The following is a 13,977-nucleotide window of genomic DNA, read 5'->3' on the forward strand; positions in this document are numbered from 1 at the left end:
ATCCTTTATGTATAGTAGATTAGAAGTCCTGTATCAGACATGTGTTTTACAAAAATGTTGTTTACAACTATAGCTTTGCTTTTGGTGCTTGGTGTCTTTCAAAGAGAAATTAATAATTTTATTAAACTCACTTTATTGTTCCATTGCTTCTAAAAATTATTTATAAACTTCATAATTTTATAATTTTATACATTTTAAAGTTTAGTTACAATTCTAAAAATTGTTTATAATACCCAAGAAAATATTTGTTTTCATGGGATCACAAAGACTCCCTACATATTTTTTTCTAGGAGACTTTTACACAAAGGATGATGATGATTTACTTTAAATTTCGTATAAAAGTATGAACTGTGCATTTTTATTTGTACCTAGATCTCCAGTGTTTCAATTACACAACTGTAACGGTCATTTCTCAGACATATCTAGGTCTGTGACCTACTTCTCCACTCACCTCCATTGCCCTGTGCATGTGTGCATTGGACATCGCTGGAGGGGCTGACTATTGTCTGTAACAAGTACTACAATCAGGCCACCCTATTCTTCAAACATTGTTCTAATTTTCCAAAAATATATCATATATTTAAATTCCTTTACTTTTTATTGTAATTTTAGAATTAGTTATTCTAATCCTTCAGGATATTTGATTGGAATTTTGGTGGGAAGGATACTGAAGGCAGGTTAGACTGGCTTTTGAGCTTTACAATCTGGGTAGCAAGTATTCTAACAATAGAACAGCAGGCTCAGATAATGAATCAAAACAAAACAACCCAAAAAACAAAAATGAAAAACCAATGCCACAATGGACTTTAAATATGCACAGACCAGACAAAGATATTAAACTTCCTACCACTGATCCTGAAAATCCTAGGAATGCAGCAATGCTGACTGGATAGAGTTACTGATGACTGAAAAGGTAAAGGGGTTATGCAGCCAGCTCCTACTGCAGAAAGGAAACACCCCCAGTTATATTATCAAGAGAGATAGTATTACAGCAGCTCTTTGTTGTCAAGCTTTGCATGGGATAAAGAATAGATCTGGCCAGAGATCCATTCACCCATGTTGATGTTCTCACACACATAGTCATTTAGAGGTTAAAATCTCCTGTTTGTCTCACAACTAAAATAGGAATTTCTGAAATGCCCCAGAGCCCTGTCTTATGCAGTGAGCTAAAACTCATTAATCATAAGCATGATAGTCTAGTGCTTTCCAGGCACATCTCTGCTGTGGTCATTTTCCAAGTTATTAGATTGTACAGAACACTTAGAAGTATTTCGCCTGGGTGAGGATCTGTACCTGGTTGGCTAGTCAGTCCTTGAAGAGATTCCTGGAGCTGATAAGTTGAGGTTGACGATGATGTGCCATCGGCTGTGTTATTTGATGTCATGTACGCCCCATAGCTTGATGCCGAGTAATACTGAGCATATTGGTTTTGGCCAAAGGCTGTGTAGGATGGGTAATCCTGAAACAAATAAGTGATATGTATGGGTACAAAAGAACACTTAACATTTAGTACAGTCTAAGGGAGCAAGCTAACCCCATCATCATGGCAACCAAATGTGATCAGTTCCATTTGCTCTCCAGTTCATGGGTTGGAGTTGATGATGTTAATGAGTGGAGCTTATCTTCTGGGCACCTCACAGATGCAGCAGTGATTAATTTCACTATAAGTTTTCAAACCAAGTCTAATGCAAGAATATAAATCTGACTAAGGGACTTTATGCCATACATACTGTGCACCAAAAGGGAAGAGGATCAGTAGTCAGTTCATATGCGTTCCCGTCTGTTCTTACACATTGCCTAACACTATCAGCAAGGAAGTGTTGCCTATCCTCTTGACTTCTACACAGACCTCAATGTGTATATTTTTTCTAATTTTTCTTCCTTTTCTAGTCCTTGCTTTTTCATTCTGTCTTTTTGACAGTTGTTATAAAATAAATAAACAGGTTTTCTAGCCACCACAAACTATCTTATATACCTAAGGCTTAATTTAAAGTTTTCAGTAAGGTTTTACTCAAACATTTAGCTTTTCTCCTTTGATGCGTATAAAATGAAAGCATTGACTCAACTTTCCTAACCCATTTTCTATTAAAAAAACTTAAAATGATAAAAACGATCCTCCAGTAGCCTGTTACATATTAAGATGATGAGTAAAGGCTTGTGATAAATGGTGTTTAATATATCTAGTGTGGCTTAGCCAAAAATGTTATCAGTGATGACAAATCCTTGGTCAGGAGGAAGGTCCCCTGTTATGATAAGTTCTGAAGGGAACAAAGATCCATAGTTGATGTTGTTTCCAAATGAGAAAAATCTTTGTATAACTAAATACATTTATTATCAGGAAGCAATAAGTAATATGTCAGGAAACTAAAATTCTATTAGCCGGTCTATCATCAGGATCTGATGTTCCACATCACATTCTGTGAGCTAAATAAAAAACTTCAATGTTTGAACAATGTTTTTAGCAACCTTTCTTTCTCTGAGAGAAGCAGTAATGACAAATAGCAAGTCTGGCTTTGGGTCATATTGCTCTATGGGCTTACGTGGATTGGCTTACTTGCCTCTCAGAACCTTGTCTGTTGGTATCATTATTATCATTTTATATTTAAAACTATGAAGCCATATAACTTTAAGTGATTTTCATTCCAGTCACACAGCTTGTGAGATTCTAGACTGGAATTGTAGCCATAGGAGTCAGATATAGCTCCTGTGTTCTGTAGCTCTGCCAGTCTGCCTGGCCTCACCAGGAAAGGACGGTACATACCAGGAAAATCTGCCAGCCTCCTCTGGGTAAAGTGGTAGCTTTTGTATTCAGATATATCTCTAAGGTTTCATCTTTTATTTCTTTTGTTGTTGTTGTTTTGGGCTTTTTTTTTTTTGTTGTTTTTTTTTTTGAGACAGAGTTTCTGTATGTAGCTCTGGCTGTCTTGGAACTCACTGTATAGACCAGGTTGGCCTCGAACTCAGAAATCTGTCTGCCTCTGCCTCTCAAGTGCTGGGATTAAAGGCGTGTACCACCATTGCCTGGCTGGTTTCCTCTTTTCTTATTTCTACTTTCATCATCTTCATCTAAGCATTCTTCATTTCCTGTTGAAGCTGTTGTGTGTGTTTTCTAACTTGTCTTATTTCATTTCTACTTTTGGGGCAATTGCCTCAAAGCACAGATTATATGATATTCTCCTATTCCAAAGCATTGATATCTTTCCAGTGGTCCATGACTACAGTCAGAATTCTTACTGAAGCCTACAAGACCCCACGTGACCAGGCCTAGTCTACTTCTTCCATGAGAAGGCTTACAGGACCTATGTGACTGGGCCTAGTCTACCTTTTCCTGTGGTGTCTCTACCCAGTCTCCTAAGGGATGTCCTGGATTCCAGACTTCCTTTAGTTCAACAGCGCATTGACCCTAGCTGCCTCATCTCCCTGTAACATTTTGTCTTTGTTCCTGACTTCATTCCGATGAATCTTGACTCAATCATGGCTCTGATAGGAAAGCCTTGCATAACACCCTCCTGTGCAATAGTAGGTTTCTATGGACATTTTAGCAGGATCTTTTGTCTTCCTGTTATTCTGCTGTCTTCTTTATCTGTAGACTGAAAGTTCCATGAGACAGGAGTGAAGCCTATCCAGCCACACCACAATCTCCAGGTCCCAAGTAAGCAGAGTTTCCTGAGTTTATCAGGTACCCAGCATGTTTTAAATGATATATTGGTACTCAAACCTTGATCCCAAATACAATTATGATCTCTACAGATCCATTATGAATTCTCAAGCAGAAGTTGATCTATTTGTAGTGGAAACTTTATAAAGTTTTACTGCTCTTTATATATTGCTATTGTATCATCTCAGGGACAGTAGTGTTTCGTTTATGCTGCCTTCTGTCAAGAGTATTTCTCAGTGATTACAGTGATTACAATAAAGACTTGACTAATTTTGAACGTCAAATGACTAGTCAAAAAATATGTGTATCAAGTGTTCAATAAATGTCTGCTGTATAAATACATAAAATTAAGTTAGCAGAGATCATCAGTTTTATGTTGTTTTCTTTTGCAGAAAGTATAGTGCTAAAAGATCTTTTTAAATTAAAGAAATTATATACTTTATATCTTTCAAATATTTTAAGTAATACTATTTTAATAAAATTTCCTTTGGCCCTTTTGTTATGTTTCTAAACCTACAAGAAGGCAATAATAGAATTCTTTATTAAATACAAAGAGAAAGCATTCATGAAATAACTTATAATTTTGAAAATGTATAAAAACATAGTAATTGTATTAAAGTAAAAGTACATTGTCCATCTAGAAATCATCTTCCTTTCAGTCTCAGCCATTCTGAACATGTTTGTGAATCAGGAAACAAGGACCCAACTGTGAAATGTCAACATAACCATGACCATCTGTGTTCCAGGATGCTCACATAGGAACATTTACTCTTATCACAGTGTAATTCTATCATCCTAGATTTTAAAATTCATGGAAACATTATTAAAATACAATGAGGAGAAGAGTTAAGTGCTACTAGAGGCTCCCTGACCAAAGAGAAAAGTAGAGTTGTCAGGGAGGTGGCAAGCAAAGATTTATTAAAAGAAATATAGATCTAAATAACAAAAAAATTAAAAACCAGCAGTAGTTCTGCAGACTTTAGTCACTGGATTCTGGTTTAGAGTATACATTACAATCTTATGATTGATTCTAGTTCAATGTATTAAGTATGTTATATTACATGAGCAATTTCTGTCAAGGGAAATAAAACTATGTATATGTTAGCTTAAGATAAAAAATCATGCAATATATCCCATAATAATATGATAGACGATTAAAATGACTATAGTTTAGGTGTTTAATGGGTAAACCTTTAACAGTCAACAAGAAGAATAAAGACCTAATAATTCTGAATAGGTAATTTTTTACTCTGTTGAATTGTTATTTAGTTTTAAACAAAGAGCCTGATTTTCAGATCATGTATGCTTACAAGGTAACCAAAAAGAAATATTTAAGTTCACAATATACATGTATGACATTCCTAAAGAATTAATAAAGTTATATTTAAAGAAATTCTTCACATCATCTTCTCCAGGTAAGAGTTTCTTAACTGCATTCAGTATCAAGTGATCAGCTCTGAAATAGTCTATACATCCAAAATTTAAAAAAAAAAAAAGAGAGAGAGACAATGAATTTTGAAGAAAGCAGGAGCAGGAGCTTATGGGAAGGGCTAGCAGTAAAAAGGATGGGGAGAAAATGATGTAATTATAGTTTTATTTCAAAAATAAAAAAATAAAAACTTTGAAGAATAAATAAAAAAGATCTTCCTAATCTCAAGAAGTCTAGCAAGGAAGAGACAGAGTTTTTCAAACTCTGCATAAAGATAAATAAGGGGTTACAGCAATTATAAATTATCTGTAACTATAAACTATAAATTGAAGAAACCTAAAACTTTCAACAGAAAATTTAAAAGGTGTAAAACTACCATACCTGTTGTGAGCTGCTGAAATTTGTTGAATTAGAAACAGAATTATTTGCATAAATAGTAGACGATGGCGCAAAACTGGAGCCTAGGGGAAAGATGAAACAGAGTTTAACGGTTTCCATGTTGATTAGGCAAGAGGGACTGAAATGTGGTCATTTGTGGCTGTGTGATGGATGAGGACACTGTGCTAAGTGAAGTAAGCTAAGCAAAGAATGATGCACAATGCACAGAACTCCATCATGTGAAGAATGCAGGCAAGGGGATCTCAGCAAAGCAGGGGAGACAAGGATGGTGGTGAAGTCTGGGTGAAGAGGGTGGAAATGTTGGTCAGTGGCTTCCAAGCAACTCAAGAAATCAGTGCTGACACTCTATTGCTCAATGACTGAGAATAACACAGGTCACAGGAGAGGTACAAGATTGGATTTTGAATAAGTTCCCTATATATAAATTATGAAAGTTTCAGGATGCACACACACTTATCCTGCCTTCTACATTATATGCCATATTAAAATATATGTCAAAGTAACCTCCCCCCCAACTCAGGAAATAGGTGCTAAATTATATATATAATCATATATATATAATAAATTAGAAAATAAAGTTTATATTTAATCAATCGCTTTTTGTTATATGATTAAAAATATTTCACTTTATAGAATCGGCAAGAGAGAAATTATTCAAGCCTGTTTTGGTTACTGAACTTTGAAATCTGAGAGATTTGAAAGCTGCACTCCATTCTAGCTCCCTACTGACAGCAGACAAGGAACCTGAAAAGCTACCTCTGCAGTCAGCCTCTATGAGTCATTTCACAACATTTATTTAGAAGAACCTCAGGCTTCTGATTGTGCCTGCTTGCCTGAGTGCCTGCCTGGGGGCTCTCGTTGCTTTGCTTGCCCTTCATTTCCTGCCTGAGCTTAACCTTAAATCTTTACAACTGGTATGCATCATCTTTCTCCACCTGCACCAAGCTGTTTTCATCTGCCTGGTACTTTGCCTTTTCTTAGGAAATCATCTGAGCCTTGGTGAGACTGAAAACCACCGTTCCTAAGTCTGAAGTCACATAGTCACATTTAAAGAATCCATTGTATTATTTTTTCCAGGAACATGTTTTATGACTGACCACTTACCTGGCATTTGATAAGAGTAAGTTGTCTGGCCTGGTTGTGGGGTAGAAAACCCAGGGCTGTAGCTGAGGCAGCCACTCTGTAACGGGGGCTGAGTTTGGGAAAGCCCACTTTCTGTCTTGATGGCTGGTAACATCACACCAAGATCTATTTAGGAAACACACAGGCAAAACACTTGGTTAGTAAAACAACGTCCCTCAGGGCTGGGACTTGCACTAGTGTGGAAAGCTCCCAGCCAACAGATGATTGCTGATGTGACCTACCGTAGGCAGGCAGGCTGTAGGGCTGTCCTGTCTGTGAGTAGGCTGTGTAGACGGCCGGCTGCTGCATCCCAGAGTACTGAGTTTGGCCTGCATAGGCCGACATTGTTTGAGCTGCTGGTGTAGAAAGAATGTGTGGATAGGGCCTAAATATCAGAAAAATAGCATTACTGTGGCACAAAGACTGCATATCAGTTGAAACAGCTCAGCTTCAGTGAAATCCTGTAACACCCAGGAAGTAAGCCCATTCCTTATTCCCAACTTGTCAGAAATGAATAAAAGTTGAAAAAATGAATAATTTTTTAAAGGATCCTGAGGCTTTGATGCCATCTAGTCTGGTGACCCTTAACAGATAATATAAAGACTTGAAGACTACATCTCATCTCTAAAATAAGCAATGGCTTTAGATGGCATATTAAGTTTTCTCTAGATCTGCATTTTTACATTTACATCTGAACTAGCACTCCGTTTAGTACATACATGGGGAACAATGGTCATAGCCAGCCAATGAATGTATTCATAGTATATTCACACTCACCACAGGTGTTCCCGTGATATATATTAATTACAAAAGTCTACTTAGCAACCCTTCTAAGAATTCACTACTCTAAATTGGAAATATGAGAGAAAGGAAATATCTTCTTGTAAAGAAATGGAATTCAGTTATTTTCATTGGTCCATTTTGTACATGTTCCCAACTAGAACCCAGTCCTTAGCCTGTATTTAATGTATCCTGGGTGTGAAAGAACATAACTTATTGTATTTTAATGTGAATGCACAGGAAAATGAATCTTGGCATATTGCTAAACAAACAAATCCAGATATAAACCCATTAATCCGATATAGCTAAACTGCAAACTGACCTATCTTCCCTGTCCTCAAAACAGATGACTATGCTAGTTTTAAAAACAACACAGCAAACTTTCAAAAGTGTCTTTACTGTAACTTGGAATCCTAGAAAATATAACGGTAAGGGACTGGATTGTAAAATATTGGTGTTTGGTTAAAGTATGATCTCTGTATATTTTCTTCTAATCACTGTTTCTTGAATTTTCCATGAAAATAGAGGACAAAGTTATTTTAAGATCCAAATTCAGTGCATATTCATTTAAAAGCTCAAATACATTTTAAGTTACATCTATTATGCTTGTAAGTAGCATTTCATATGGATTCTTGCTTATTTTCAAGATAGTGTACAAAAATCATTACATACTAAAGATTTAAAGAAAAAACTTTATATAGCAGAAAATATCATTATGTTTGAATCCAAAATAATATTCAAGTGTCCTGGTTTGAAGAATTTTGAAGCTTTATTTGTCTACATGCTTCTTGTTTTCCTCAGAGCAGGAGAACATCAGGGATTACCCAGACAATTGGATGTTTCTAATTCTAGGAAAACGTACTCTTTCACATCTAATCTAATGCATCACACATAATATAATGTATCACATTTAATCTAATGTAATCACATTTAATCACATGCATCTGTCCAGATTTAATAGTTATATGCATCCACACTTCCAATTTAAAGTTCTCATATGTGAATATAAAATTAGCACATGTTATTTCAAAAAAAATCTCTCCAATCAACCTGAACACTCTGGGCACTTACTTGGAGGGGTACAGCTGTGGGGAGTACTGGTGTGCCGACCTGGGGCTATAGCCGCTGCTTGTTATTACTATAAGACACAAACGACAGCACATAGAGCATCACTCCATGAACACATCTTCACCACAAAGTGTGCAGCCTACTTAGGAAAACTGCAGATTAAACACAGTGCTTAAAGTTCACATCTTTTTCAAACTCATTTCAAATAGAAGCAGTTGATTTAGACACCATCTTCCTATTAAAGTGTTTCAAGTTTTGATGCAAGAGTACAAATTGTCTGTTTCTCCCACAAACACTGTTAACCTTCCATTTTCTCACAACCCTGCTACACTCTTCTGTACTGATAGCTTATTGGCAAATGGCTTTGGTTACACAGTAAATTTTTGTGATATGAAAGTCAATATTTTATGTGTGCAAACTTTACAACTTAAACCCAAATACAATACCAATATACTGAGTCCATATTTATTCTAACTAAAATAAAACAATTGCTAAGAGATTCGGGGTTCAAACTTTCATCCCTTGACTGTAAAATGCTACTGGCTCCAATCTCTCCTGGTCCATCAATCAGATGGGTGCTTTAAAATGTACAGTCAAAATATTTGAGTAATAAGATTGTGCACAGGCAGCACCGGCTATCGATAAGCTGGCTCGCTTTAAGCGGTGTAAAATGCTGTACCAATTATCTCTTCAAGCCTGTTTTGAACCATAAAAGATGTTTTTAGGAGAAGACCTTAAAATGGAAAGTCAAGTTATTTCAATATTTCATTCAAATATGCACCCCACTGTGGAATGTATCCAGAAGTTTGGAAGTCTTTCTCTCTTTTAGGCATCTGCCTTGACTCTGACTGATGTACTGCACATACAAGGATTCTGATGTGTTGAGCCAGCTCCGTCCCAGCCAGTCCATACTGGGCAAGCACACAGAGTGTCTTTATTAGGCCATCTGCTGTTCATTCACGTTTCAAAAAGATTAAAGTAGTACACAACACAGTGCTGGCATGAATTTAGTCTAATCAATCATAGTTAGACTTCAAAGCACTACACCCTTTCTGAGCTGCTCCTGTGAATGCTGGAGCTAAACATTTAGAACGGCAAAAAGTGACAAATAGGTTTAGGTTGCTGGCTGGTTCATGCAATATGATATGTTTCTATGTCCAAATGCTATCAAGTGCCCCCGTGAGCTTCACAGACATGTGTGCACTGCGCTTATGACGCTGTGTGCTTGTCTTAAGTGTACAATGTATTTAAAATGCTGCTTGGTGGGTAAGAGTAGAGTAAGGAAATAAAATTTTAACTTTCATAGCAATAGTGTAGTAAGCACATGTTACCCAATACTATGAATCTGTTTTGAGAGCCATTGAATTGTGACCATAATGGTGTTCTGAAACATTTGGGGAACTGGATTTAAGTGAATTTTCAATTCAATTCAAATTTTATTTGAAAATAAAACATTACTCTTCTCTTAGGTTCTCCAAAACCAAAAAGAATTTAAAAAAAGCTTGAAATCAAATAAATGAGAATAGATCCTTGTGCTATGTTCCATGGAAACTAAATTTATGTTTTTAATAGAAACCTCTTTAAGAAAAGCTTAATTTCACATTGATTTTTTTTTTTTTTTTTGCTTTTTGATAGGACTCTCTGTTGGCATGATTAAAACTTGAGCTAAAGGCTTGATTGATGTTTGAAACTTTATATTAATGTCTGTAAAATAGGTTAGAAGACAAAACCTTTGGCTTAGAAAACTGAGCTGATTATGAAAGTGATATAAGTTCTTTACTAAATCTTATCATTTTTATTCAAGTTGATAAATGTCTAGAAAGGTTACGCAACAACACAGTTATTTAGTTATGTTGATCCTCGTGGAAGCTGTCTCTCCAGAAAGATCTGCAGATTGCTTTGGGAAAGTCTAGGAACTGTTGTGTCATGCTTCATTACTCTGTAGTGACTCATACACATCCATCAAAGCACCAGACTCATTATGCTTAATACGCTTGATCATTTCTACCAACATAAGGAGGCAGTGCTGCCTGCCTTTGGACTGTCTTGAGAATTGAGTTTGTAGTCTATAATGAATGCCTATTACCAGTTTCTCACAGGATGGGATCAAGAAATGTTAAACCTGTTACTCCTTTACCATAATTTCCTTTTTAACTCAGGAAGAAGAGAGCAGTGGGGGGCGGGAAGGGGTGTTTAGCCTGGTACTGGATGTTTTATGGTATCACAGCTAGGGTACTACTGATATTTGAACTACACACAGAACTCTGCCGAATGTCTCAAGCTGCAGCCTGCAGTGACTGCAGAATCACTGCTTGTGGAGAACGTCTATTTTGAACCTCTGCCGTCCAGTAGAGTCTCCACAGTGTTAGGGGTGGTTTGCATTTGAGTTTCCACTCAGGTAGCCATTAACCACAGTTAGGAACTACATAATTGGAAGGTGGACAGTTTAACCAGAAATATATTTTGTTTTATTTCAGTAAATTTTAATTTACTGAAATTAAATAATCATGTGTTGGAAGTGGCTACTTGACTTAGATCCTGGAGCCCTAGAGAGTTCTTAGCAGAAAACTAAGAAAGTGTCTTTAGATGTGCTGTGAAGGACAAACAGGAAGAGTACTTACACTCATTCTTTCTCAGCCATCACAGTTCCCAGGACAATACCATAGTCAGGGCCTGATTGTCAGCACATGGTTCTAGACTAGTCTATGCTTGACTATGTGGCCAAACCACTCTGGATGTTTTTGAGGACTTTTGTATTCTTATTTGTAAACTGGACTGTAAAGTTCTGAAATTACAATCTGTACATTGGCAACTCACGTTTCAAAGAACTTGTATATTCTTGAAGCACAATAGCAACTGCTTCATAATCCAATACCCCCCTAAAATATTTGCATACATTTATTTTGTAGAAAATTAACAGTAGTTACGGTTAGCGAGCACCACAGGGTAATATAATATGTTTGTGTCTATTTATCTCCTGTGAGGCAGGTGGGTTGCTGATAGCAATGCTCATTGGCACACATGTGTCTTTAGGCCAGGCTAGTTCACTAATGTTTATTTCTGTCTGGAGTACTAGTATTTATGTGCACATATGACAACTGTTATAACTGGTGAGAACTAATAAAGCTGGATCATCTGTCTCCATAAAAGTAAAATATGTTTCATAACATTAGACTCAAGGTGTCCCTCAAATCTTTCTGCATAAAGCACACCCACATAAAATCCTTGCACATGAGAACATGGCTAAACATAACATATATGAAAGCAGAGCTACACAACCAAGACTTAACTAGCGTAATACTTTTCTGGGCTTCATGTTTATCTTTGTGATAATACAAGTTCCTTCTTGAGTTTGCAAAATTTTATTGATTAGATAATAAGCCATACAGAATAGTAATTTTAAAAGAGCCTTTAAGTCAACTTAATTTGTACTCTTTAGGCCCAGCTGGGAGTTGTCAGGTATTTATATTTAAAAAGGATTGATGTTTAAAGACATACTATTGTTCTCTTTGAAGCAGGGGACCACTCTCCCAGGCTGGGTTCTAATGTGACCAGCATGTGTTCTCCAGAAACCCATTAACCTTTAATACTTGTCTTTCAGCTGCCTACACAGGAGTACTTTCTTAAACCCAGAGAGGAAACAAGGTTATTTAGAAGGAATCAAATGGATAGTTTTACATCTAGAAGGGTAGACAGAAGGCAGTTTTTAATGTAATTTAAACGGGCAAGTTGAAGGAACAAAGTTAGCTATTATGGACCTAATTATTAAATTGATCAAGCAGTGTATAAAATAATGAAGAAAGCTGGCTCTGCTAATGAGAACATCATGGGATTGTTACCGTGCAGGCTGAAGGGTTGGCAAAAATGTTCCAATAACCATTTCAGAAAACACGTAATTTCAAGACAATTAGTTCTTCGGGAAAGTGGGTTTCTGGCAGATCTTATAACAGTGAAAACTCTTACAGCTTTGAGCCTGTGCTGCTCTCAAGGTGAAGGATGTGTAGGGACCCCAATGTGACACGAGCTAAAGGCTTTACCTGACCCAGTAAAAGTGTCAAGCGCTCCATCTCCAGTCGTGGTAGTAGTCTCACTGCTGTGCAAGGGCTCTGTTTTGACTGCAAGAAGAGACACTACGCAGAAGAATAAGTACAGGTGAGTTTTACTTCTATATTCAAAGCAAAGGCCCTGGCTGCTAATTTATATTTTTTAAGCTATCATGGGCATGCAAGAGAAAAGAGAAAACTTAAGAAGTGAATGAGGAAAAGCTTTGTTAATTTAGCTTCTAAGTGGGCATGCATTTATAGAAGATTTATTCTAAAATCCTCTGGCTGGGCTGGTTCTGAGAGTCTGGCTTTTAAAGGCTGGGAGACTTCAAAAGTGAAACAGTAGCACTTGTATTTGCATTTTTAAAAATCTCTCTTAAGCATACTTTCACACACTAACAGGCAGATGAGAAGTCTACAGGGTTCCTATCACATTCAACTCAGGTCATCGCAGAGGTATTTACAACTGTAGGTTTTATTCTTCCAAATAAAATAAAATATGTAGAGAAAATTGCATGAGGGTCCAATGGAGGCATAAGCAAATCCATGAAACCCTGAGCCTATTCTCAGCACAGGTAAAAAGACAAGGCACTCAGGAAATACTCTGATAAAACAAACAAATAAAGCAAAACAGTTCTTAAAGTGTTTCTGTTTAACAGTGTAACATTTTCTTTCGATGACATTGAGATCAGTACTGGATGAGAGAGGATGTCTGCAGCATCACAAGTTTCTCCATAAAATGCCTGACATACGTAATTTTGACAAAATCCTCCCTTTGCACAGAAGCGGGACAGCACACACTGTCGTCATTATCACATGCAATGACACAGCCTCTACCAATTTGGTCACACCATATTTTCCCTTTATTGACAAAAATCCTACCATATATATCTCATAGCAGTCAGGGAATAAACTAAGTTTTTTTTTTTTTTTTTTTTTACTTGACACATTTAATGTTCCCTGGCTGTTAAGTGGGCTGGTGCAATTAAGTAACTTAGAAGCAAGCAGACAACTAGAGGAGAGAATTTAATACTAGCCAGCCATGAGTCAGTGTGCTACAAAAGACTAGTGGGCTCATCCAGCACCCACCAACCAAGCAAGTAAGGAACGTGACCCCATTAGAGAAGCGGCTGGCTAATGGGAAGCATGCAGTGTTGTTACACCCTTCTGTAGCAAACTCAGCCAAACCCTCACTGAGGTCTAGCTTTAGTATACACAATTGGACAATAACATGTATTGGTAGCAGATTCAGAGAACTATAATGGTTGAATGCAGAAAGTTGAACACACACGTAGATACACACACACACACACACACACACAGGCACCCACTTTAGAATTACTTATTTTTGGAGAAGGGAAATTTAAAGTTTGCCTCTTTTTTAATAGTAGCAATAATCTGTTTAGCCTAGTTATCTGCAAAATAGTGAATAACAGATCTGTAGTTACTACATTTGGTAATTTTCATTCACGATGTAA

General features: G+C 36.7%; 1 protein-coding gene across 2 annotated transcripts in view; it reads right to left on the reverse strand.

Annotated features, from left to right (window-relative positions):
- The window catches only part of Eya4 (EYA transcriptional coactivator and phosphatase 4), a 232,673-nt gene that overhangs the window by 45,631 nt on the left and 173,065 nt on the right, over nucleotides 1–13,977 (reverse strand). For both annotated transcript variants that reach the window (XM_028777356.1, XM_028777357.1), the window contains 6 exons: nucleotides 12,494–12,586; nucleotides 8,460–8,526; nucleotides 6,851–6,993; nucleotides 6,591–6,734; nucleotides 5,469–5,548; nucleotides 1,294–1,459 (listed from right to left, as the gene is read on the reverse strand). In XM_028777356.1, the coding sequence (XP_028633189.1) occupies nucleotides 1,294–1,459; nucleotides 5,469–5,548; nucleotides 6,591–6,734; nucleotides 6,851–6,993; nucleotides 8,460–8,526; nucleotides 12,494–12,586 (693 nt within the window). The remainder of the gene's footprint in view (nucleotides 1–1,293; nucleotides 1,460–5,468; nucleotides 5,549–6,590; nucleotides 6,735–6,850; nucleotides 6,994–8,459; nucleotides 8,527–12,493; nucleotides 12,587–13,977) is intronic.

The sequence above is a fragment of the Grammomys surdaster genome, unplaced genomic scaffold (genome assembly GCF_004785775.1).
Source record: "Grammomys surdaster isolate TR1022 unplaced genomic scaffold, NIH_TR_1.0 280, whole genome shotgun sequence".
Classification (NCBI taxonomy): domain Eukaryota; kingdom Metazoa; phylum Chordata; class Mammalia; order Rodentia; family Muridae; genus Grammomys; species Grammomys surdaster.